The sequence below is a fragment of the Acartia tonsa genome, chromosome 13 (assembly GCF_053477335.1).
Source record: "Acartia tonsa isolate MP-2025a chromosome 13, ASM5347733v1, whole genome shotgun sequence".
Classification (NCBI taxonomy): Eukaryota; Metazoa; Arthropoda; class Copepoda; order Calanoida; family Acartiidae; genus Acartia; species Acartia tonsa.
In genome coordinates this window covers 27,547,780-27,572,329 of record NC_137272.1, presented here as the reverse complement: position 1 = coordinate 27,572,329, position 24,550 = coordinate 27,547,780, and the positions used below count along the sequence as shown (strand labels likewise).

The window sequence follows — 24,550 nt, the reverse complement described above, 5'->3', positions numbered from 1 at the left end:
AAGGAAGACATTAAAATGACACATTGACTTTTATAAAACATTTGACAACTAAAATCCACGTAAAAATTAGAGTTTTATTCAACTAAACTATACTTTGTTCCTAAATGTTTAGATATTAAAAGAAAACAACAATAATTAATCATTTATAATAATTTATTCTATCAATTTTGTACATTTTATATTTTATAGTCTTTACTTTATTTTTATCAGGTACACATTATGAAGTCAAACAATAATAATTTAATTTTTTTATAAAAAAATGCTAAGTTACATGAAAGACAAAATTAGCTAAATTTTGACAATATTTCAAGCTCTTACAATATTTGTTAAATTTTAATATCTTTTTTTACATTAAATCAGGTACTTTGTTACAATATCATTGAGTTCTGTTTGTATTATGTATGTATTATATTTAAATGTTACAAAAATACTCCAAATTTTATGATTCCCCCCTACTTGATTCAGCCATTCCTTCCCCACCCCCACTATGACACAGTGTAATATGTTGGTTCAACGAGCATTGCCGCGCAAAATTTTTGCCGCAATGTTGGCACTCGGCTCTCTGGTATTTGCGCTTCTTGCCCTCGTGTACAGTTCTAATATGCTCTACAAGATGGCTTTGCCGGCCAAACATCTTATCACAGCTAGGGCAGGGAATGTTTTTGGGAAGTGTTGGCTTGTTTTCCGTGCAATGAACATATCTAAATAAAATTATTATTTTTTAATGTAATTTCTATAAATTTAAGCAAATCTAATGTAGGTTATTTATTTTCTAGATGAGGTATGATTTTTCAATTTCATACTTTAAATAAACTTTACCTTAAATCATTACCTAATATGATTATTAAGATGAGCAGGAGTAGAACAAACTCTGCCACACTGCCCACACTGATGGGGCTTCTTATCCTCCAACCAGCTGGCAACACTTGCAGTCGCCAATTTGTACACGTTGTCACCAGACGACCCTACACCAGTCAGCTTAAAAACAGTGTCACCAGACGAACTTACTCCTTCTAAAGCTTTTGGAGTTGTGCTAAGTTGCGGAACTGCTCCTAATTTGCTAAGCATCATTAAATTTTGTACATCTCTTATGTCTTTAAGGTCAGGTTCCTTCTTAAGATTTAGAATGCTATTACCATTAGAAGTATTTACAGCTGTTGTATTGGAAAATATGTGGGGCATTGAGGTTTTGTTGATCATATCAATTATTGATGACTGTCTTGAAATATCAGAGCCTGATGTAGTTGATGCTATCAACTGTGCCAGGCTGTTTATATTGATTGGTTGTTGAATTGATGGTTGTTGGTTCGCTGCAGGTGATCCAAGCACGATTTTAGCCTGGCTCATTAAATGTGATGGTAGTCCTTCAAGACGTATTGGTTGCAACGCTGCTGGCCCTTTTTGCATTTGAATTTCAGGGCTTTGGCGTTTTTGGGTATCATGCAAAGACTGTTGGAAATTCTGTAGGCTTTGAAGGGTTGGGGCTTCACCGGAATAAATTGTTTTATTGTCAGAAAAATTAACACTTGATGTTACAGGAGACAAATTCAACAAATGACTATTGATTTCATTTAGTCTAGATGCTGTTATTGTTGCAGTTTCAACAGGTGCCATCCTAGCATCAGATGGCTTTGAAATTTTCAATAAATCAGCCAGAGTTGTGGCTGATAATCCTGTAACACTTGGTGATGATGTACTTGAAGAACCGGGTAAACTAGACATTGATAGCCCTAAAGATGCTAATGATTGTGAAGAAAGAGAAGCCATTGCTGGTAATGATAAACTAGACACATTTTGCTGTAAATTTTGTAATGTTATTTGGTTGGCGGCAGAAATTTTTTTATGAAGAATGTGTTCAGGATTGTTTATTTGAAAAACACTGCTGGTTAAATTCAAAGCTTGCTGCGGTGTAGATTGAGCTAAAGCTGACAGAAATCCTAAATTTGTGGTGGGCGGTAAGGCAGTTGTCATTTGATGGTTGGGTGAATTCTGCTGCAATAAACTGGCAGCTAACTGCTGGCTCACATCTAGAGACAACTTTGGAGCTCGATTTACAGCTGTTGTAGGAGCAGATTGGTTGATGGCAGCTGCTAGATGCTTTTCAACTCTAGCTTTGGTTATTTCTTGCAGGTTTTGTAACAGCTGCAACTCCTAAAATAAAACTAGATTTATTGGATGAAATTTGTTCGGATAAATATTTCCTATATATGCCTTTAGGTTGTGTATTCATAGTGAAACTGATTAATAAATTTTCTTATGCATATAATAGTAGTACCCAAGATTTTCTAAGCTGAAATGGTTCTCCTAAGCTGCAAGTCTATATTGGGTTGCACCCCACACCCGTCAATTTCGCCCTATTTCCCCCCTGGATTGTTACAAGAAAAACCTACCTGTAAAGATTGCAGAACTGTGGGTGGTAATTGTTGACTTGGACTTCCAGAAAATGACGACAGATCCTAAAATGATTCATTTCTAATGTAGCTAGAAATTTTGATAGTTTTCCAAAAAGTAATATGTTTTCAACAAATAATATTTATCCTTTTTTAATCGTGTTCGTGTCTCTCTCGTTTTTCTTGTAGATCTACTACTTTTAAAAACACTTAATGTCATATTCATAAAGGGATAAGAAATGCCCGATAAATTGATGTACATCCCAATCCCCAATGACAATACAAAAAAAATTACCCTTCTGTAGATTAAAATTAGTGCTTGAAACGTTTGGACGCTCAATTAAATGAACCAACCAAAGAAAATTAAATTAAAGTCCACAAAGTTTTTAAGCCAACAAATAACAAACGTTGCTGTTAAACTTTGGGGACTAGTGTAATAAACGGCCCAGTGTCTCCTCCCTCCCTTGTTTAGTATAAACTTTGTACCTGTTGTTTAGTGGATAAATCTAGCAGAGGATTTGATATTTGTATATTTTCTGTAGCTGCCCTTGTTGATGATTCTTCTATTGGTGGGGAAGATGTGGTAGATACTTGATTAAGTGCTATTTCTGCAAGCAGGTCCAGATTGCTAGATCCTTTTCTAACCTCCTAAAAAAATCGGGTAAAGTTAGTTTAATAAAAAAAATTTTAATTAAAGAAATTATTTCTTAAAATTCTCTTTTCTTATACACTGATAAGGTATTTCACTAGCGGCTGCGCCTCTAACTTCTAGGGAAAACAGAAAGATGTCCTAAATCCATCCCAAGAAGTCCTCTAAAAATTAAATAGCATAAAACCATCCCAGGGACTTTATGAAGCTTCCATAAAGTGGACAAAGAGACGCAGAAAAATGGTAAAAACATCTAAAGATCAATTCCAGAAACTAAATAGCCTAAAACCATTCCTGGATATATATGAAGATTCCATAAAATGACAAAAAATGGCAAATAACTATCCAAAGATCAATTTCAGAAATTAAATAGACCAAAACATTCATGGATCTGTATAAAGCTTCCATAAAATGCAAGTAGTTATCGAAATCTTAAGCTACAGACAAAAAATAACCCTGTACTACTTAATATAATAGGATAGTTTGAATGAAAAACAGTAAAGTGCATACCTGACGACCATTGTAGCTCTCTGGTTGTTGTGATTGTGAAGGTCCTTGGTCTGAATCTGAGTATCCAGAGCCCATTGCCGGTGATTCTGGACATCCAGGGTCCCTGGCACCTAAAAGGTAATTAATTAATTTGATTTAGTTAAAATTATTTCCCTATTTTTCTCTTAATTTAACTTTTTAAATGTTTCCTTTATACCTTATATTACTTGAAGTCGGGTTAGGTAAGGTTATATTGGGTACTGGGTAGACCCGCAGCTGTTAGCGTTCAGCAGGAATATGGATAGTAGGAATTGATCTCTCAGGGTTAAGGTCTGGGGTTTTGCATAGGGTAAAAACTACTCCCACCATATTTTTAATTTATTTTAAAAACAATAAGGGCAGGGGTTTCTGGCAGGGAATATGTACTTTCAAGAGAATTAACAAAAAATGAATACCTGGTGAAGTTCTATGATGACTGCTACTCATATTTTTCAACATATCCCTGTTTTCTTTCAAAAACTTGTACAGAGGTGAATCTTGCTCATTTTCGGTCATGACCTGGTCACCACTAGAGCTATTATCAACTTTGGCGCCATTTTGTGGAATGTATAAAGGAGAAGACGAAATTTGAGCAGTTGTGACAGGTAACAAGATGCTGTGAATGGATGAGTTACCATTTGTGCCAAGTATCACCGGGCTGGATGACCTAAAAGGTGACAAAAATTAAAGTTCTACATTTATTCGTTGTGATTTTTAAGCATCCTTATATAAAAGTAACAGGATGTCTGTTTGTCTTATTTAGGGATCTCGCTAAACATCAGTGCTTCTCATCTTTATAAAACTAATATTGAAAATCTACAGTGGTCGACTTCCCTCAAGTTCCCCTGGTGGCCTCTAGGGGGTGTACCTGCTAGTCATTTTCAAGTAAATAAGCACTACTTACTTTCTAGAATCATGTAGATTTTTGACTTCAGTATCAGGTGAAGATCTTTTATCAACTGTTGTAGAATCATTGTTTTCTCCGCCAGAATCTTCTTCCTCTCTAATACCCGAGTCTATTTCACTTGTCTCACTGCTCTCCTCCCTGTCATCGCTGCTTGTCCTTGTTAGACGGGCATCTACATAAATAGATAGATTGTTTGGTTATAATATACGTTATTGTGGGTCGATTTTGAAATTTTTATCTGAGGCCTAAGCGGAAATCTGCACTTGAATTATATAAGTATAATACACCTCTGGGTGATTTAATATTTATCTCAAGTCTAAAAACCATAGGCGACCAGACATACAATTGTATAGCTATTTGTTAATAAGAGACAAAAATTTATTGAATCAGAACTATAGCTTCATGGTGCTCCCTAAAAAGGCTGTGAGGAGTAGAATTAGGAACTTTTATCCGTTTAAAAAAAATCGTTCTTAGCCTTAGAAATGATTAAGTAATCAATCACCATTTTTCAAAGGGTTTATTAAGAATTGTCCTATTTGTAGAGGTTTCTTGAAATTTTCTCAGGCTAGGAACGAGATATTTTGAAACTTTGGGTACATAATATATATTGAATTTTGATTCGCTAGTTTCAAACTAGCACTGTCAAAATTTTAAATAATTAATTTAATTTAAAGAAAGGGTAATTTTGTTTATTATCACATAAATAAAATCCGTGTTATCATATTTCATATGAAAAAAATCTGCATGAAATATGATTTACCTGGGTTGAATCTGTCATTAGAGCGGGCCCTTGGACATCCCTTGCCTCGGGTCAGGTGGTTGTGCAGGTTACTTTTCTTACTAAACTAAAATATAGAAATTAAATCTATCTATTAATACAGACGTATAACCATACAACTACCTGGATCCCCCTGTTGGGGACCTTTTTTGTTTGCTTGCCTTCTGTTCTTTTGTAGCGACTTGGCTGTATTAATATTCCCGACTCTATTGGTTGATTTTCATAGACCCAATGAAGAGTCGGCACAGGGTCCTCGGGGTGGGGACGTACAGTCATCTAACCCCTTCCCCCTCTATTGTCATTTGTCTTACTCTAATATATAGATAGATAGATGAAATTTTTGTAAAATATAGATTTTAGATGATTAGGTATAACTTCTTAAAAATCATCCTTAGATAATGGATATAAAATTTATGTGGATATTATGACAAGGGAATTATTGGCGTAAATTTAGGTTGATAACATGGAACTCATTTATTGGTCAGTACGTTCATCCTATAGGAGGGGAGAGGGTAAAAGGGGTGGATGGGGACTATTTTAGCCCAATGCGAGTTTCACTTGATGAGAGAACACAAAAGTCGACAAAGCCCATATTTTCCTGTTGTGACGTCATAAATTTCGGGAAAGGGAAAGGAGAACCCCATTTCTCCCATCTCCTTTTAAGAGAATTTCTTCCCTTCTCCTGTCCCGAAATTTATGACGTCACAACAGGACAATATGGGCTGTGTCCGAAAATCTGGTGTAACATTCAAGTAATAATAAATACATTTCTAAAATTTAGTCTTGTAGAATAGTGTTGGAATTGCAAGTATATAATGGTTTATCCTTATATAAAAGTAACAGTATGTCTGTCCAACTATCTGTTTGTGTAGAGAAGGATATAACCGCTGAACCGATTAAGTTCTCCTCTGCAGTGAATCAGTGGAAGGTTTATTATCAAATCGCCCCTAGTAAATTTGACTTCGATACAAACTAAGATCGAAAGTTAAGAATAGACTTAACCCCCTTAACCTTTGTTACCCCTAGAGGCATCTAGAGACAAAGCAGCTAGTGTAGCCTAAAAGAGAAGTTTAATCAAGGACGTTTTGGTGCTTTTAATGCTCTTAACTTTAATAAAATAAATTGGCATTTCTTTCACCAAAATGTAGTTATAGCTTACAAAATTTTGACAGACTTTTGTCGATATAATAACAGCAGAAAAAAACCTTGGTAAATCTTACCTGACTATTACAATGGGGACAAAGTACTTTTTCTCCTTTGTGCGTGGTTTTTACATGACTCGTCAGATCCCATCTAACATAAAAATTGATTTTTTGAAATCCAGTAGGTATGAAGAAGAAAAACATTTGACGCAAAAGGTATGAATAGAATGACATACGTTCTTGTGTTTATTTAAGAGTAACTACGCCGATAAAATGACAAAAGGATATAAATATTCGGATCTACTGCAGTTCACGGTAAAATATTGCTAGTAACGAATATTGCCAAAAATCTATGAATTTTAAAGTCTGCTAGCTGCCAAATGGCTGAACGTACAGATCATGCCCGCACACTGTTTTAAGCGGCATAAGAAGGCCTACCAATAATCTGGAATAGCCATAAATCAATAATGCATAATTATCTCGCATTGCAGAGAAATGCACGAAAAAGGCCTATTTTACGCGTTTTTTCTTCAGTGAAGATCTTGGCTATTCCAGATTATTTGTAGGCCATCTTATACCGCTTAAAATGGTGTGCGGGTATGATCTGTACGTTCAGCCGTTTGGCAGCTAGCAGCCTTTAAAATTCATAGATTTTTAGCAATATTCGTTACCAGCAATATTTTACCGTGAACTGCAGTAGATCCAAATATTCAGATCGCAAGTGATCATAAACTAAGAAAATTTATGTAAAAACAAAACTTTCACATGTGTCTTATATTTTAAAATTAATATTTTTTTGCTTGAGTAAATTACCAACAGACAGAGTAAATAATAAAATGGATCATAATTGGTATATGGAACCTTTTTCAAAATTTCAGTTGTCTACCTTAAATAGCAGCTGAGAAAATCACATTTTTCTTGATATGACAGACGGACGGACAGACAGACAAAGTAAATTATATAATTTGAACCTGTGTTTATACTGTTTGTTACAACCTGGCCAAGAGCAAGTCAAATATTCAACCTTAAAGTAAATTTTATTTTAATATGAATGCAGCAAGGAGCAATACAACTTTACATTACAGTGAAGCTTCTTATAGGTTCAGGTAAGATTTATAAATATTTTTGGGGAGGGTAATTCCAACCTCCAAGAATAATTTGATCCTAATAAAAGAAAATTTTACTTCTTCAGTTTAAACACTCCCCCCCCCCCCTCCCCCATGTTCCTCAAATGCCTCTTATGGCCTATAGGGGCAAAGCTCCTAGTCTTTAAATAAGGCAAGGTTAACCCTTTAAATATGTAAAAATCATAAACTAATACCTTATGAAACCGTCTGATATGAGTGGCTAGATTTTGCCGAGTACTGAACACACGTCCACAGTCGGGGCAACTAAAATTTAATATTCAGTCAGGGATTTATAGGGATAAGCCAATAACCAATAAATTAATGTACATTCCCAAAATTACTCCATCTATAGATTACAATTAGTGGTTGAAACGTTTGGACAGCCAACTTAATAAACCAACCAATCAAAAATTCAATAAAGGTCCCCAACGTTATTAAGTCAACAAATAAGAAAACGCTAACATAAAACTTTGGAAACTAGTGTAATAAGCAGTCCCCCTGCATTCAGTTAACAATTAACTTCATAAGTAGCTCAGCATTCAGCAACTTGAAGCAAACTTAAGAGAAGAGAAAAATAAGAATAGTAAACTGTAATACAGAATAAAATAATACCTGTGGTCTCCTGTATCTGCATAATTATCCAGTTTTGAATGAACGTCTATATCCAATCCACTGTTGATCTCCATCATTAGGCAACCTTTACAAAATTTTATTCATTATTTTAGACCAGGGACGTCAAATGGGGGATGAGTAAAGGAGTGTTTACCCCCCACCAAATAAATTTTGGGATGCATTGGGCACTATCAAAATTTGAAGAAAATTATTAAATTACCCCTATCAAAAAAAAATTAAGCTTAGACGTCATTGGTTAAGGCCACTTTATCCACTACAGCTTTTTAAGCATATCTTATACTATCGACCAAACCCCTAGAAACCTCTAGGGGCACTTAGATTACTAAAAAAATGGAGGGGGGGGGGGGGAAGGAATTTTTACAGGAATGTTTACACTTGGGAGGGTGGAGATACCCTTCACTAAAATTGTTATAAACCTACCCTGTCGACCTCTTAAAAGTTTCACTGTAAAGGAGAACCATATCAGTTCAGTGGTTTGCGAGATCGTTCGTTACTGACAAAAAACCTTCTGTACGAAATTTCAAATGATTAAATTTACCTTTCTTTAACAAAATTTTAAAAAATCACATTTCACTAAACTTATATTTTATTTTCAAATTGCCAGCTTCACTAATATCTGTAAACAAAGCAATAACACCTCTGCTCAAGTCCTGTGACCGCTTGATAACTAGCTTCAAGCTAACAAACAGGTGCGTCAACTTTCAAATTAAATTCGCATATTTTCAGAATAAAACATTAAAAAAATAACAATGCATAAATCTAATTTGATACTTATTAAATTAAAAAAAAAAAAAATTTATAGAAACATTTTATTTTTTTCTTCAAAAAATGTGGCAACCCTGATTATGCTCAGTTGACCTGTGTGCTTGACCCCTCTAAGCTGTCACAAAGGAAAGGTGGGAGTTGAGAGTTATGGTAAGGTTGAGGAGGGGGAGAATGTCAAATTAACAAGTAAAATTATGTCCAAAGGCAGCAAATCAGAGAAAAGGACAAGAATCCTCATAACATTAAAGTCGGACCAATAAATATGAGAATCTTCACATAAAAATTAGACATCTATCTTTGATAACATATGAGAAAATTATGTTTTAGCCCAACATACAGACGATCATAATGAATCTAAGAGCAGCTGCGCTGCTAAGAGAAAGGGGGATAGAAATAAAAAAAGGAATTTCTTTAGGGGGGGGGGGGCGGGGTTAGGGTTAAAGATAGATAGATAGAAGCCCAGCTTTTAAAACTACAACTCCAACATTTTTAAGCCTTTATCCAAGTAGTGAGATATTTTGTCTAGCATAAGATTCTGATCTACTGAACCGATTGAGTTCTTCATTTTAGGGAAGCACCATACTAAGGCCTAGAGATATGTTAGGCTTTTTCCTCCTTTTGCCTAAGCCTTTGAATACATTGCCATTTAGAAGCTAGGGACGCAGTCTTTAGTAAACATATACAACTCTTCAGAAAAATACCAATGATTTGGTTCAGAATATTTCTTTACATGCGAAGTTAGAAAAAAATTTAATTACGCTGTCTCATTTGCTGGCATTAAACTTGAATACTTGTATTAAAGCTTGATTGGCTAGTTCAAACTATTCATATCTTTTCATATTGTTGGGACTGTACACAAATTCATCTTCAATTGTCTTATCCCTCAATATCCCTGAATTTTGGGCAACTTTTAAATGCGCAGTTATGAAGCAGCTTGCCTGCTTATAAGCCTTGTCCTTGTTAATATCAAATGTTCAGTAGTGTTTTCACAAAACAGCTTAATTAAAAATCAAAATAATATTTATGAGAACTGTGGCTTAGAATGTTAAAATATAAAACAATAAATTGGATAAAAAAGAAAATCTAACATTTTGGTCTTTAATTAAGTTTTTGAAAATTGATAGATTTCAACATCAAAAGCCGTGTAAAAAAATATTTTTTACTGTATTAAACTTTAACCCTTATTTAATAGATAAAACTTTCCATATCGTGTCACCCCCAACCCCTGCTTTAAATTTTACCCCTTTCCTTTTGTAGTGGTCGTGGGCGGGAGGGGAGGGGTAAAAGAAGTCAAGCTATTCCACCCAAAGCTGCTTATAAAGGGTTAAATCGAGACTTGGTGGGGTGGAGAAGGGAAAAGGGGACTATAAAGGGATAGGCGGTCAGATTGCTATAACCTCAAAAAGGGGAGGGGCAAAATAAGAAGTAGTAGTGCCCACATAAAAGGGTTAAGTGAATTTTGGCGCGGTTTTAAATTTAGGCTTGGGTTGGAAATCTTTTGTTTACAATTTTGTAAAGAAGGAAATAGGAGATATAGAGCAACTTCTAAAGTAAGAAGTAATATTTATAAGCTGCTTTTTAACATTACTAGTTGCTTCTCCAGCAGCATCTAAGGGAGTGCGAAGGAGTTCCGGGAAATAGCTGAAAACCACCAAAAAATGTTTTAAGGCTTTCTTGAAAAGTACCACCAATTTGGACTAGCAGTTTCCGAGATCTTTAGCTTCAGAAAATAAACTAATAAGATTGAAAGCCGAGGGAGTTGTTATAATAAAACAAGGACATTAGTATGAGATATTAGTTGATTATCATAATAAGGCCTGAAGTCCCCTAGTCCCCAAAGTATTTTAATGATGCTTAACAACTTTGGAGGCTTCAGTGAATTTTAATTTGTACGACTGTTTTTATTAAGTATTGAAATGTTTCAACCACTAAATTTGATCACTAAAAGGGATGCACATCATTTTTTTGATTGTGCACGCACATGCTTGTATTTTTTATTGTAAATTCGAGAATTATACATCTATATATTTATGACCGTTTTCGGTCTTGTTGTAAAACAAATTAATCAATTTAATTTTTCTCATGTATTTTATTCTTTAAATAACAATTTATGTGAATAGAAATACATATATAGATAACAATATAATTTTAAATAATCAACATATTAATTAATCATAATAGAGATACAGTCTTTTAAACTCTTTGACTACTTTTTCTTTCTTTACTCATAAATTTAATTCAAAGAAGATGAACTTTTGATTGTAGTAAAACTAGAAAAAGACTTCAGTGACTAGATTTTTCAAAAACATTTTGGTTTGATTTTAAGCATGTGTAGAATTAATAAAAATATCAATCACCATGACTTACTTAATTCTTTAATAATTGTTGTTGAAAGCAATTTAACAAATCATAAAAAAAACAATTACTTTTTTCAACAAATTTGCTCAATAGATAAATTGAAAGAAAACTATTTTGATTTAAATATTAACAACTCTCAAAGGTCAAAGGTCAAAAAAACCTATTTACTTCTTTTTGCCATGAGCATAGGGGTCGTGATAGGGGGCAGGGGGGGCATAGGGGGCAGGCTCATGATAAGCAGGCTCTGGGGCGTGATAGGGGGCTGGGTGGTGGGGCTCAGCATGATAGGGAGCAGGGTGGTGGGGTTCTGCATGATAGGGGGCAGGATGGTGGGGGTCGGGGTGATGAGGGTCCTTGGGGGGATGCACGAAGGGGTTCTTGTGGGGGTCCTTGTTCAGCTCGTACAGGGAAACAGCTTTGCCACAGTCAACCTGAAGAAATATGTTTTTATATCAGCTTTCTACGGGATGGTATTTATTTTAGAGGGTTGGAATTAAATTGGGTTAACTGCAAGTATAGTAAAATAGCCAAAAAACTATACAATGACATACGCGAAGCTTTCCTAGATTAGTGCACTCAACCGGTTCAGTGGTTAGTGAGATCTTAACAGACAAATAAAGAAAATTACTTCCCTTTTCTATACTTACGTATAAAGGATATTAAATTATAAAAATGGGCAATAAACCTTTTACATTTTTAAAAATCAGCTATAAGCCTAAACTTGATCCAAATAAGGCAATCCAACTTTTCAAAAAATTTTTCCTAGCATTTTAACGGGTTTTAAAATTGATGCTTAATTGAGACTGACGCGCGGCTGCCGCCCATGTCTCAAATACTTTACCTTGTTCCAGAACTCGCAAGCAAACTGATACTGATCAAAGAGAGTACCATTGGGGCACACGAACCCAGCACCCTGGGGTCCATCACGTCCATCATTGCACACACGGTATACCTAAACAAATATTTATATTATAATTGATTTAATACAGTATTAAAAATCTATGCTATTGGCTAACAAAATGTCTTTCAAGGAAAATATTTTATATTTGAATAGAAGGAATAAAATATATATCCTTGAGTAATAAACATGTGCTGATTTTCTAAGCAAACTCCTGTTATCCAAACAAAGTTTATGCAATCAAAGAGTTTAATATTAATATCACTGTTTACAAGATACCAAAAATGTCTAAGATATGCCCGAGGCGTCAATATTCAAAATATGTCCAGGATTATCAAGTGTAAATGGGTTAATGTAACAGAGTAAATATAAAAAGCATTTACCTGACATCCAGTTTCAGGATCAGCATACATGCCAGGCTGGAAGGGAGTGTTGGCACAGCTAAACTTGGTGTAGGGAGGCTCAGCATAGCAGGGATAATCCTTGCAGGCGATGCCAGGAACTCCATGTTCATTGTGGTGCTCATGGTGGTACGGGTCCTCGTGGTATGGCTCAGGCTTGTGGTAGGGAGCTGGCTCATGGTAGGCAGGCTCTGGGGCGTGGTAGGGAGCAGGCTCATGGTAGGCTGGCTGGGGGGCATGGTAGGGAGCAGGTTCATGGTAAGCGGGCTCTGGAGCATGGTAGGGAGCAGGCTCATGATAAGCAGGCTCGGGAGCGTGGTATGGAGCAGGCTCATGATAGGCAGGCTCAGGAGCGTGATAGGGAGCAGGCTCATGGTAAGCGGACTCAGGAGCATGGTATGGAGCTGGATCATGGTAAGCAGCAGGAGATGAATGATAAGCTGGCTCAGGTGCATGATAGGGAGCTGGCTCATGATAGGCAGGTGGGCTATAAGGAGCAGGCTCATGATAGGCAGGAGCAGGAGGGCTGTAAGGAGCAGGCTCATGATAAGCGGGCTCGGGTGCATGATAAGGGGCTGGTTCGTGGTAGGCAGGCTGACCATAGGGAGCAGGCTCATGATAGGCACTGGGGTGGGCAGCATAGGTTTGCTCAGGTGTGTAGGCAGCAGCTGAATAGGGTGCTACCGGAGCTGGGGAGTAGTCACCGCCTGGGAAATGGGTAAACTGGGGGAACCTCTTGACACGGTCAAAGTTTTCCCCAAATTTGCCAAGCTGCATAAGGTCCTCTGCATTGCAGGTGGCTGGCAGCAGACTCACTGCCAGCAAGCAGCTGGTTCCAATTATCAGGCTCCTAAACAATGAATATCGTTTTTGAAGAGTTGTTGAAAAGGAATTACTTATTAATACTTGTATCTTACATCAGACTATTATGCACTCTAAATAAGTGAAACTTGTAGCCGGCTAAAATAATGATATCACCTTACCCCATCCGCTCCCCTACTACTAGATAAATGAACTGACCAATAAATGATTTACATCCATTGTTATAGTATTATTCCTATATACACTTAGTATTGGAATTAATGAAAAATGGAGAAAATTTGTCATGTAAAACTTTTGTTGTAGAGACAGTTTTTTTACAGTGTGTACTTATTTGGCGGTAAAACATGTGGTTTTCGCAATTAGAAATGTCATCTTACTTTAGTTTTGTGGGCATAACAAAGCAAAAAAGTAATAATTTATATCCTAATAATATAAAGTTATTGGATATTTATCATGTTCTGAGCAAAATAACTTAGCAACTTATCCTGACTTATATGAAAATCTGTATAAACTTTTGTTTTGTTTTAGGCTATTTTATTTCTTGCTAATTTACTTATGTTGGGTTACAACCACATATGAAAGATGTTGGTAGAAATTACAGGATATAACAGCAACATTTTGTTGTTGTTTACTCTATGGTTGTTGTTTAAAGTGTAAATACTCTATAATCTTATTTGTCTGTATGTCTCTCATCAAGACTTTGGCAGATTTAGTATCGCAGAGCTTCTCTAAAACTATGTTTATCTCACGGACCAAGTAATATACGTAAATTTAAATTTGGTTCTTTCTCACAAAGTGCCTGTCGAGCACTGAATCCTGCCACCAACCTCATATTTTAAATAAGGGAATACTGTAGATTTTTCTTCTTCTATGCTTAACCCCTGGGGGAAGGCCCTGCAGGGCCTTTACCTGCGGTGACCTAACACTGTATGGCTACAGCTAACCTAATATAACCTAACCTAACCTGACCTAAAGTAATAAACAAACAATTCATTAACAAGCAAACTAAAAAATGCCCCCTCTTATTTTAAATTTACTTTAAAATATTTTGATTTCTAAAAGTTTTAAAAATTGTGTTATGTTCTCATGAATTTTTATATCCTAGTTTGAAGATTTTACAAAGTCCATCTGGTTATTTTAAAATCTCCAATTTTAACCAAGTGTTTTATTTTCTATTGAACACAAATGAGGAAGCAATATCTAATTGGCTTCTATTTTATTTTTACAGACATATGACAATTATTTTTGGGTAAAACGTTAAAAGTTCTAGGAACTATCCTTATATATAAAAGAAGAAGGATGTCATTCTGTTTGTAGCGAAGGATATCACTAACCGCTGAACCAATATGGTTCTCCGTTACAATGCAATATAACTTCTCATGGGGGCGATCCTCCAGTTTTAATTTCAACTTTAAAAGTAAAAAAAAAATTTTTTTTGGGGTTAAAGTTAAAAGAGCATTAAACCTTCGCAGGTCATATGAGAATCTTCACTGTAAATGAGAACCATACCAATTGAGCGGTTTGCGAGATCCTTTGGTACTCAAACAGACAGAAATAGTAAATTTTAGAGAAGCTTTACTTTTGAATGAGGAAGAGATGCATTTTTATTCACATTATTTCTATCATTATTCACGAATAAAGGTGACTCACAAGAAGAAGAGGTTTCAATGGTTTTAGGGGGGCAATCTTATGAATTAAAAAATTTTGAAGGGGGTAAAATGAGGGGATTCTACGTTTGAATGGGGGTAAATATCCCTTTATCCTCCCCCCTTCCCTTGGACGCCTATGGTCTAAGGGTCTGTATTAGTAACCTAAGACTATTCAAAGAATTAAATAAAAAGATTAAATCTTTCCTAAAATATAGTACTCAATCGGTTCAGTAGTTATTGATATCTAAGGCTATTAAGCTACAGATAAAGAACCTTATTACTTTATACAATAATGTTATTCTTTAACCTAAAGTAGTATTTGTTTTGTATGTCCTTTAAGATCTTGTTCAACTTCAAAGTATTCCAAGTTCTTATTTTAGATAAGGTTTACATTGATCCTGGGTAGGTCTATGGCGGTCCTAGGACAAACGCAGGAGTCCCAAATGTCGGAGTGGACAAACGCAGGAGTGGACACTTAACCTAACCTAACCTATTTTAAACCATATTTTGGGTTTTTTAAATGCCTAACCCCTGCGGGGGGCTTATTTGTACATTCATATCTTAACCTAACCTAACATGTATAGAATTACTTACTTAAATTAATATTTTAACACTCCTGCGTTTGTCCACTCCGACGTTTGGGACTCCTGGGTTTGTCGTGGAACCTCTAAGGCTATTTTTCTTTAATGAAGTCGATGATTTTTGTCTACTTTACTTTAATTTGTTTTTATATTCCAACCTAAACCCCTTTTATACTTGAGAAGGCATTAGGTTTTATACATTATATAATTATCCTAAGGCCTTAAATGGAAATATATATTATCGGTGTTGCAAAGCTTCTCTATAACTTTTATAACCTTAAAGATTGACAGTCATCACCTTTTGTGCTAAAAACTAATATGTCTTGAAAAAGATTTGAAAAAATATTCTTCTTCTAGAAATTGCATGGAGAGAGACGATATTGGTCTGTTTATTACACCAATCCCCAAAGATTTATTATAACGTTTTCTTATTCGTTGGTTAAACGACATTTATTAATATTTGATTAATTGGTTCATTAGGTGGAGTGTCCAAACGTTTCAACCACTAATGGTGATCTACAAAGGAATAATTTTGTATATCATATTGATTCATATTAAAGTACCATTCTTCCCTTAATAAAATAAACAAGGATGACAACATCCATAAGTAGCGAAGCACAAAATTATTATATTTGGTAATACAGACAAAGTAATATAAACAGCACAATTTCAGTAGCCAAAGTCCCTAAAGTCTCACACCATCAACAGATAACTTTTAAACTACACCGTTTTTAGAAGTTAGAACTTTATATCTCGACTTTTACTGGTTCTACTGCGCTGCTTGCAAGCAATGTTATCCTTGTGTAATTATCTCCAAATATGGAAATATAATGCGCAAGGCATATTTTATACAAGCAAAACTACTCTATAGTATTTATTATGTGCAAAACTATTGGATACGCCCCTAGAGGCCGTTAGTTCCACTGAATGGGGGGGGGGGGGTGCGTGGAGAGGTGAATTCGACATGCAACTCTCAATTTTAGTTTTATAATTTTTTAAAAAATATTTGTTTGGGGGTGGGGCATTTTTTCTACGGATGATTTCTTTTAAGAGGGTAGTGGCACCCACCCCCCGAAATGGCTATAAATATAATCAGGACTTATAAGCAGCTACTTTGTAAAGAAGAACAATATCGGTTCAGTGGTTAGCCAGATCTTTGCTACTTATGGATATTGTTATCTTTGTTGAAAGCTTATTCACTGAATATGTTTGGCTATTATGCCATGTTTGTATCTATGCATTTAACAACAAGGATGACAACATCCATGAAAGCGAAGCACTGTAACGAACGGACAATAACACTTGTATAGTGTCAGAACTGAATAATCAGAATATAAATGTATAAGAGTCGAAGCAAAATTGTAAGTAAATTTGTTGAAAAACTGCTTGATACAGCATAATGTTTATGGACATACTTACATTTTTAGGACTTGATTATAGAGTTGCTTCGCTTATAACATTATACTTTGTTGTTCCAGGAATCAATATGCCAAAAATCAGATCAATCGGATAATTAGATCACATAAAAAATTTGTTGATAAAAAAGTAAAAAAATCAACTTGTTTAAAATGGATGTACTCAACTACTAAAAGAATCACCATACAAAGTTTGAAATCGATAGGATAATTCTAACATGCCTAAATTAACGAAAAAAGCTATCCGTCACGGACGGACTGACTGACGGACGTACGGACGGACTGACAGACCCCGATTATAGAATAGCTTCGCTTTTAAAAATTACAACATCCATAAAAATAAAGCTAATAAGTTAGATAGCAGGACAAACAAACATTAACACTTGTAGAATGTCAGAACTGAATAAGCAGAATAAGCATAAGTCTTAACAAAATTGTAAGTAAATTTGTTGCTGCATTCTTGAATACTGGATGTTGTTTAAAGACATACTTACATTTCAGAACTTGATTATAAAGTTGCTATAAGTATAGCATTGTACTTTGTTTTTTAAAAATCCAACATGTTTTAAATGGACGTACGGACTTTCTTGTTAATTTTACATAGTTGCTATGCTTTCTAAATCGTACCCAACTGGTTCAGAAATCATCATGCCAAGTTTTAAATCGATTGAACAATTTTACAATGCTTAAATTAACTGTATAAGAGGTAACCGTTAAGTACGGACGTATGGTCGGACGGACAGACCCTAATTACAGTAAACATCGCTTTAAATAAGGACAACTAGGTAGCAAATTGAGCGTTTACACCTAAAGACAATTTGCTTTTCTTGTAATTGGATGAAAATGAAAATTTGGATATTTAAAAAAAAACTCTACCGATTTTAGATTCTTTAAATCTAAAATGCTTTAAACCTAACAGTCCCTCTAAATAAGGACAATGTAACGTACATAAAGACTCTAATTATAGAATAGCTATGCTTTAAGGACTTTAAAGTAAACAAATCTGCCAACTTTCATAATGATCAGATAAATCTTTCAAGCCTAAAAGACATTATACCTAATTATCTCTATATATATTGACATAGACGTACATAAACGACTCTATTTATATAACATTTTTTTTTTAAAATATTAGATTAAAAAAAAAATTCTACCAAGTTTCAGATAATTCTTTAATATCTAAAACGTATTATACCTAATCATCTCTCATTTTGACATCGTAGTTCGTACATAACGACTTTAATTATAGAACAGTTTTGTTTTTAAAGAAGCTTTACAAATTGTCTAAAAAACTAATCCATATGACGTCTTAAAAATGAGGGATTATTCATCTCTTTTCAAGGGGTTTTCTTTCTTACTTCACCTCTTATCTCTAATTTTTATGACGTCACATGTCTGATTTTTTGAGACAGCTTCGTTTTTAAAGACATTAATATAAGTCACAAACAACACTTAAAACTACACAAAACACTAAAAAGCACTAGTAAGAAATAAAAAATTAAGAGACTCGAACCTTGACATGTTGAAGCTTGGATAGCTTCGTATCAACTGAAGTTCAACATTTAATTTAGTAAACACTGTTCATTTATCTGTCTATCCAACTATCTATCTATTTGTCATGCCCTAAAGGTCTTTCCCATACGCATTGCGTCAGGAGTTTGTGTAAAACAGTAAATATTATAAATTGCAAACACTTTAAATTCGACTTTTTTTCATATGTTTTTTTAACGATATCTTTATGTTAATTAAATAAATATTTTAATTTTTTGTAAGCTTTTTTGTAGAACGTATGATTTCCAGCAGTTTTGTGGAATAACTTGCGTAATATACCCCCTCCCCCCATGGACTGACCCCGTACGCATTGCGTACGTTACCCTTTCTTTCTGTTGTTGTTTCTATCCTTGCGTCAAAATCACTAGCGATGCTACGGACGGATGGATAGATCATAGAATATGATAATTTCAGACAGTGAAAAACTTTAAAGGCCAATATAACAAAACATTTCAAATAAATAAGCTAAAACCAGAATGTTTCATAACAATTACTATATGATTTTGTTCTTATTTTAACAAGGAAAAAAATATAGCATTTGAGAATAAAATCCTTACATAAAAGTAACAGGATGTCTATATGTGTGTCTGTCTGCCTGTCTGTAATGAATAATCATGCTAACTACTGAACCGATCAATATGTATGGCTGAAGCTTTTTTAGGTCCTGCCAAGGTTTATAACTATTTTGGGGGAGGTTAACAAGTCCAACACCATCCCAAATCTCATACGACTGACATCATACTCGAAAACCAAACTATTTTCTAGTGTTTAACATATCCAATAACACACTATTAAACAAGGATGACAACATCCATAAAATCGAAGCTCTGAAACGGTAGGACAAGCGGACATTAACACTTGTAAAGTGTCAGTGCTGAATAATCAGAATATAAATGTATAAGAGGAAAATTGTAAGTAAATTTGATGAAAAACTGCTTGATACAGGATAATCTTGAAGGACATACTTACATTTTAGAGACTTGATAATAGAGTTGCCTCGCTTATAATATTGTACTTTGCTGGCCCAGAAATCAGTATACCAAAAATTAGATCAATCGGATAATTAGATCACCTAAAATTTGTTGTTAAAAAAGTAAAAAAATCAACATGTTTAAAATGGACGTACGGACATTCTGGTAACAATTATAGAGTTGCTACGCTTTCTAAATCGTACCTAACTACTACAGGAATCACCCTACAAAATTTGAAATCGATAGGACAAGTCTAACCTATTTAAATTAACAAAAATACGTACAGACGGACCGACCCTAATTATAGAAAAGCTTCGCTTTTAAAAATCATAATCTTCATAGTATCTTTACTTCGCAGTATGCACTATCCGAAATGACCAACATCTGTGCGTATAATAGTACGCAAACTCTACGCAACACCTGCAACCAGGGATCTAAAGGGATAAGACATTGGCCGATAATTTGATGTACATCCCCAATGATATTACACAAAATTACCCCTTCTGTAGATTAAAATTAGTGGTTAAAACATTTGAACACTGAACTTAATGAACCAACCAATCAAATTCACTAAAGTCAACAAATAAGAAAACGTTATAATAAAACTTTGGGGACTAGTGGAATAAACAGTCCATTGTCCCCTCTCTCTCTGACCTGCAACACTCAAATAACAACACTCCAACACCAATGGATTTATTTTTACCTGGATCTTACAACAGATTTTCATGTTCTTGAATAAGTTGAAACAAGCAGCGGGCTAAAATAACTATTCCTCCCTCCCACCCTTTTTATACCATCCCCTCCCCTCTTACTGGATGAACGAACGGACCAATAAATGAGTTCCATGTAAGTAAGCTGAATATTTCCCCTGACATAATATCCACGTGTATACTACATCCATTCCAACAGCACTTAAATTACAGACCAACACATTACCAATGAACGCACCAGTGTCCCTTCTTTTCAGCAGTTTTTTTTTCAAGCAAAGGCGTGCAGAAGGGATGTGAAGGGGGTGGATGCACCCCCCTATATGACCATTTCCCTACACAAATCTTGACAAGGGTCTTCACCCCTCTAAAACAGCCAAAGGGGTGTTAAGCTAAAAGAGTCACACTCCCCCTTAATCTTATAGAAAAGAGGTCTTTGGGTAAACCCGAATTTACCAAAAATTATTATCAAGATATCTCTTCGGGCCTTTTTGCTTAATACAGTATTAGAGTCACTCAATTTAAAACTAATGGAATTGTAAAGTTCTTGCTGTTTATTTTTTTTACTAAATAGGTAGATACTCCATATTATTATTAATTAGATGTGCCTAATAATAATGTATCTGATGCCCTAAACATAGGCCCAAAGGCCACATACATTTAAACTGTATATTCTATTGCCTAGGTGTTAGGTAACAATATCTTTTTAACAGTATGGTTTTAGAGGAATTTGAGATAAATTGATATATATCCCTAAAATAATGATAGACAAAATTTACCCTTCTGTTGATTGAAATGTTTAGTTGAAAAGTTTTGGATATACCTAGACGGTTTGAAAAAATCAATCAGTTTACTCAGTGGCGTGCACAGCAATTCACCAGCAGCAGTGTGAATAAATTAGGGCATGTAAAAAGGGAAAGGTAGTATTTTCCACTTTTAATTTTAAGGGGGGGTTGACATCCCACTATAAACCCCCAACGCCACTGAGTAAGCTAATGTATGTATGTAAGCTAATAAATGTATTAACCTTTAACTTAAAATCACACCATATACAACGATGTTACTTGAACAAGAATAAAAATATTCATTACACAAGAATAATCGGGTATAGTCCCTTTGCAGACATCGCCTCTTAAGGGGCGTTTCGTCGTGTTTTCATTTTTGCTTCTGATAGGTTATTTAGGTGATTGCCTTGCAGGGTTGAAGAAAAATTTATATAGTATCTACATTAGTTTGATACCCCTGGGCCATTTTATGATTTTTATTTTATTACTCGTAGAAAATTTCCTGTAATTCGATAAGATACATGAATTATCAGCATGGGTTTAAACTGGTTCTAAATACCTTTATTTGAAATAACATAATTCTGTACTAAATTGGTCTCTGTGTTGGACTAGGACCCAACTCTCAGAGCTGGTTAAATCAAGAATGTATAAATATCAAATTTCTATAAATATCAACAAGTACAAAGAACGGATTATTTGTTTGGTGTAATTACTAATAATGGATGTAGAATATACGTGGATATTATGACAAGGGAAAAATGACGAAAATTTTGTTTGCTATTTACCCTGTCATTTGTTGGTGGGGAGAGTAGGATGTGTATTAGTGTAAGATGGTTATTTTTGCCTGCTACAAGGTCCATTTTATTTTGAAAACATGAAATTCTGGTGTAATACCAAAGTAATAATAAATCAACTAGAGTAATATGTTTTCTCGTATTTATTCGAATCCGATGGACATGAACCGGTTCTCATCCATAAGAAAACTATGTCTAGCATCGTATTATATCCAGTTTTCTACGAATATAGAAATATACAATCATAAGATTAAAACTATTTTTTAAATCTTATAATTGTACATTCTATATCCGCGGAAAGCCGTTTATTATACGATACGAGAAATAACTATTCTGACAACCATGGAAGGGATATGCCAAAAGAAGATAATTTCAATCTTTGTTCAAATTTTCTTCCAATACCTACGTTATATGCTAAGAACTAGGGACAAGGGAATGATATTCTGACAAACAATTCTAAAGGAAAATTTCTCCACAACCCCCTTCCCCTTTTCCTCCCCTTCTTACCCACCCCTCTTCAAATATACGAAAAAAACAAAATATACTTCCAAATTACTTTAAAAAGTTTCGTGATTTTTTTTGTAGAATTGATTGTTACAATAGCTACCCCTGGCTAAGAACAAAATAATTTGATGAAAATTAATTTAACGTCAATTGTGAGTCTAAACAGGGATTTAAGGGATAAGACAATAAATGATAGTTAATATATGTTCCCAATGACTTTAAACAAAATTTTCCTTTTTTCAGATTATTTTATTTTATTATTGGTTGAAAAGTGTTGACACTACACGTTTGGAACCAACCAATTACAACGTACCCAAAGTTTTGGAGCAAAGGAATAAGATATAAAACTATAAAACTTTGGGTACCAGTCTAATTTACTGTTCATCCTCCCTCCCTGGAGTCAGACTGAGTGACCTTTAGAAATCTTGAATCTTTATTTTCTATTAAACAATGTATATTTATGTATAAGTTCACATTTACTGAAATAACTGTAAATTATTTTTACTGCCTTTTTTATTGGTGTCTAAACCAGTGGCGTGCACAGGAATTATCCAGGGGTATAAAAAGTATTATGGGGGTAAAAAAAGGAGAATGTTAGTTTTACCCAATTTCTTATTTTAGTGGGGTGTTGACACACCCTTACACACCCCTCTACCACACGAATATGTGTCCAATTATTCCAAAATCAGAATAAGAAAAGGTTAATAATCGAACAAAGATGACAAATCACTGTTGGGAGGCCAGATAAAAAAAGATAATGATACAATTGCCTAACACTAAAATAAACTTTTTTCATCTGGCCTCCCAACAGGGAAAATAGAAATCCTTATTTTAAAAATCTTAAGGTATTAAATGGACCCACTGTTTAAATTTTAGAGTTACTACGCTTTCTAAATTGTACATTTTAAAAAACATGATTGAAATTAATAGGACATATTTAACATGTCTAAGTTAATTATATGAATGTTCAGACGGACAGACCCTAATTATAGAAAAGCTTTTAAAAACGATGATCTTAAATTACCTTCTGTATGATTTTATAGTTGCTACGTTTCATAGATTATGACAAAATATTTGGGAATGTATAAAAAGTGAGTCTGCCTTTGGAACTTATTGTACTTGTTCAATTATATGCATAATATTTTTCCCACAACTTAAGAAAAAATTATGTTTTTTTAATTTAGATCAACTAGAAGTTAATTAACTAAATATTTTTTAATAGCGAAACTATTTAACAATTCTTAATATCCGTACAAAATTTTTTATCAGACATAAAATTAACAGAAACTGTGTCCGTTTGTCCGTGTGTACCGAAGGATCCTATTAACAACTTAGCCTATATGGTTCTCCTTTACAGTGTAATTTATTAAGGTTTATAACTATTTTGCGAGAGGGTACCTCCAACCTCTCAAAGAAAATCGTCTCTAGAAAAAAAGAACCCCCCCCCCCCCCCTATATTTCTCCTCTTTATCGTTTGTCTATTCTTGTTAGAAAGAAAGTTTGAAAAAAATAGGATAATTCTAAACAATAAAATATTCGTTAAGTACAGACGGACGGACCCACCCAAAATTAAGTTTTGGTTTTATGATTTTTTTACAGTTACAAACTTATATAGATGTTTTCATCATTGTTTTTTTTTTGCATGAAATATTATTAAATAATTTACATTTTTTTAAAACTTTTTTTTTATTCTTTTTAAAAATTGTTAGATAACCAGGATAACAACATCAGATGGTAGAACAAACGAACATTAACACTTGTATAGTGTCTAAACTTGTATATAGATTTGTTGCAAAATTACTTAAATACAGGATACTATTTAAGGACATACTTACTTTTTATTACTACACTTACACATCCTATTTATAGAGAAGTAGCGTTGCTATAATATTATTAGATGTTACTTAAAATAGATTTTGAAAAAGAAATTATAATTTTCATGACCTTTCATGTAGGTTTATATGTCCGTTGGCCACTTTTTGGGCTTGAGCTTTTACAGTTATACATATGATGTTAATTTCAGGGATCTAAAGGTATAAGACAATGGCCAATAAATTGATATACATCCTTAATAATTATACACAATATTATCTCTTCTGTAGATTACAGATAGGGGTTGAAACTTCGTGACTCTCAACTTAGTGAACCAACCAATCAAAATTCAATAAAAGTTCTCAAAGTTGTTAAACCAGCGA

At 34.3% G+C, this 24,550-nt stretch overlaps 2 protein-coding genes across 3 annotated transcripts; both read right to left on the bottom strand.

The window, feature by feature from the left end:
* Nucleotides 1–135: 135 nt before the first annotated feature.
* On the bottom strand, nt 136–8,843 carry LOC145304676 (uncharacterized). 2 transcript variants are annotated; one of them, XM_080146614.1, is made up of 13 exons: nt 8,693–8,843; nt 8,134–8,218; nt 7,716–7,785; nt 7,366–7,418; nt 6,473–6,545; nt 5,235–5,319; nt 4,472–4,646; nt 3,984–4,234; nt 3,550–3,659; nt 2,877–3,038; nt 2,391–2,456; nt 820–2,151; nt 136–701 (listed from the first exon to the last, which is right to left on the bottom strand). In XM_080146614.1, the coding sequence occupies exons 2-12, from the start codon at nt 8,208–8,210 to the stop codon at nt 829–831; spliced, it is 2,445 nt and encodes an 814-aa protein (XP_080002740.1). In that variant the 5' UTR covers nt 8,211–8,218; nt 8,693–8,843; the 3' UTR covers nt 136–701; nt 820–828. The 2 variants fall into 2 exon arrangements, with proteins under 2 accessions (XP_080002740.1, XP_080002739.1); XM_080146613.1 differs by having other exon boundaries at nt 833–2,151.
* Nucleotides 8,844–10,988: 2,145 nt separating this feature from the next.
* Nucleotides 10,989–18,642, bottom strand: LOC145335484 (uncharacterized). Its single transcript, XM_080181246.1, has 4 exons — nt 18,557–18,642; nt 12,559–13,426; nt 12,119–12,229; nt 10,989–11,708 (listed from the first exon to the last, which is right to left on the bottom strand). The coding sequence occupies exons 1-4, from the start codon at nt 18,562–18,564 to the stop codon at nt 11,442–11,444; spliced, it is 1,254 nt and encodes a 417-aa protein (XP_080037372.1). The 5' UTR covers nt 18,565–18,642; the 3' UTR covers nt 10,989–11,441.
* Between the last annotated feature and the right edge of the window lie 5,908 nt (nt 18,643–24,550).

Bases quoted from the DNA above. Each gene is read 5' to 3' on its own strand.
- LOC145304676 (XM_080146613.1), bottom strand. From the start codon at position 8,210: ATGATGGAGATCAACAGTGGATTGGATATAGACGTTCATTCAAAACTG. The intron at 5,320-6,472 runs GTAAGATTTACC...TCTATATTTTAG, and splicing joins GTCCCCATTGTAATAGTCAG to TTTAGTAAGAAAAGTAACCT. The intron at 2,152-2,390 runs GTAGGTTTTTCT...GTTTTATTTTAG, and splicing joins CAGTTCTGCAATCTTTACAG to GAGTTGCAGCTGTTACAAAA.
- LOC145335484 (XM_080181246.1), bottom strand. The intron at 12,230-12,558 runs GTAAATGCTTTT...ATATTTGTTTAG, and splicing joins ATCCTGAAACTGGATGTCAG to GTATACCGTGTGTGCAATGA. The intron at 11,709-12,118 runs GTAAAGTATTTG...ATATTTCTTCAG, and splicing joins CTTGCGAGTTCTGGAACAAG to GTTGACTGTGGCAAAGCTGT.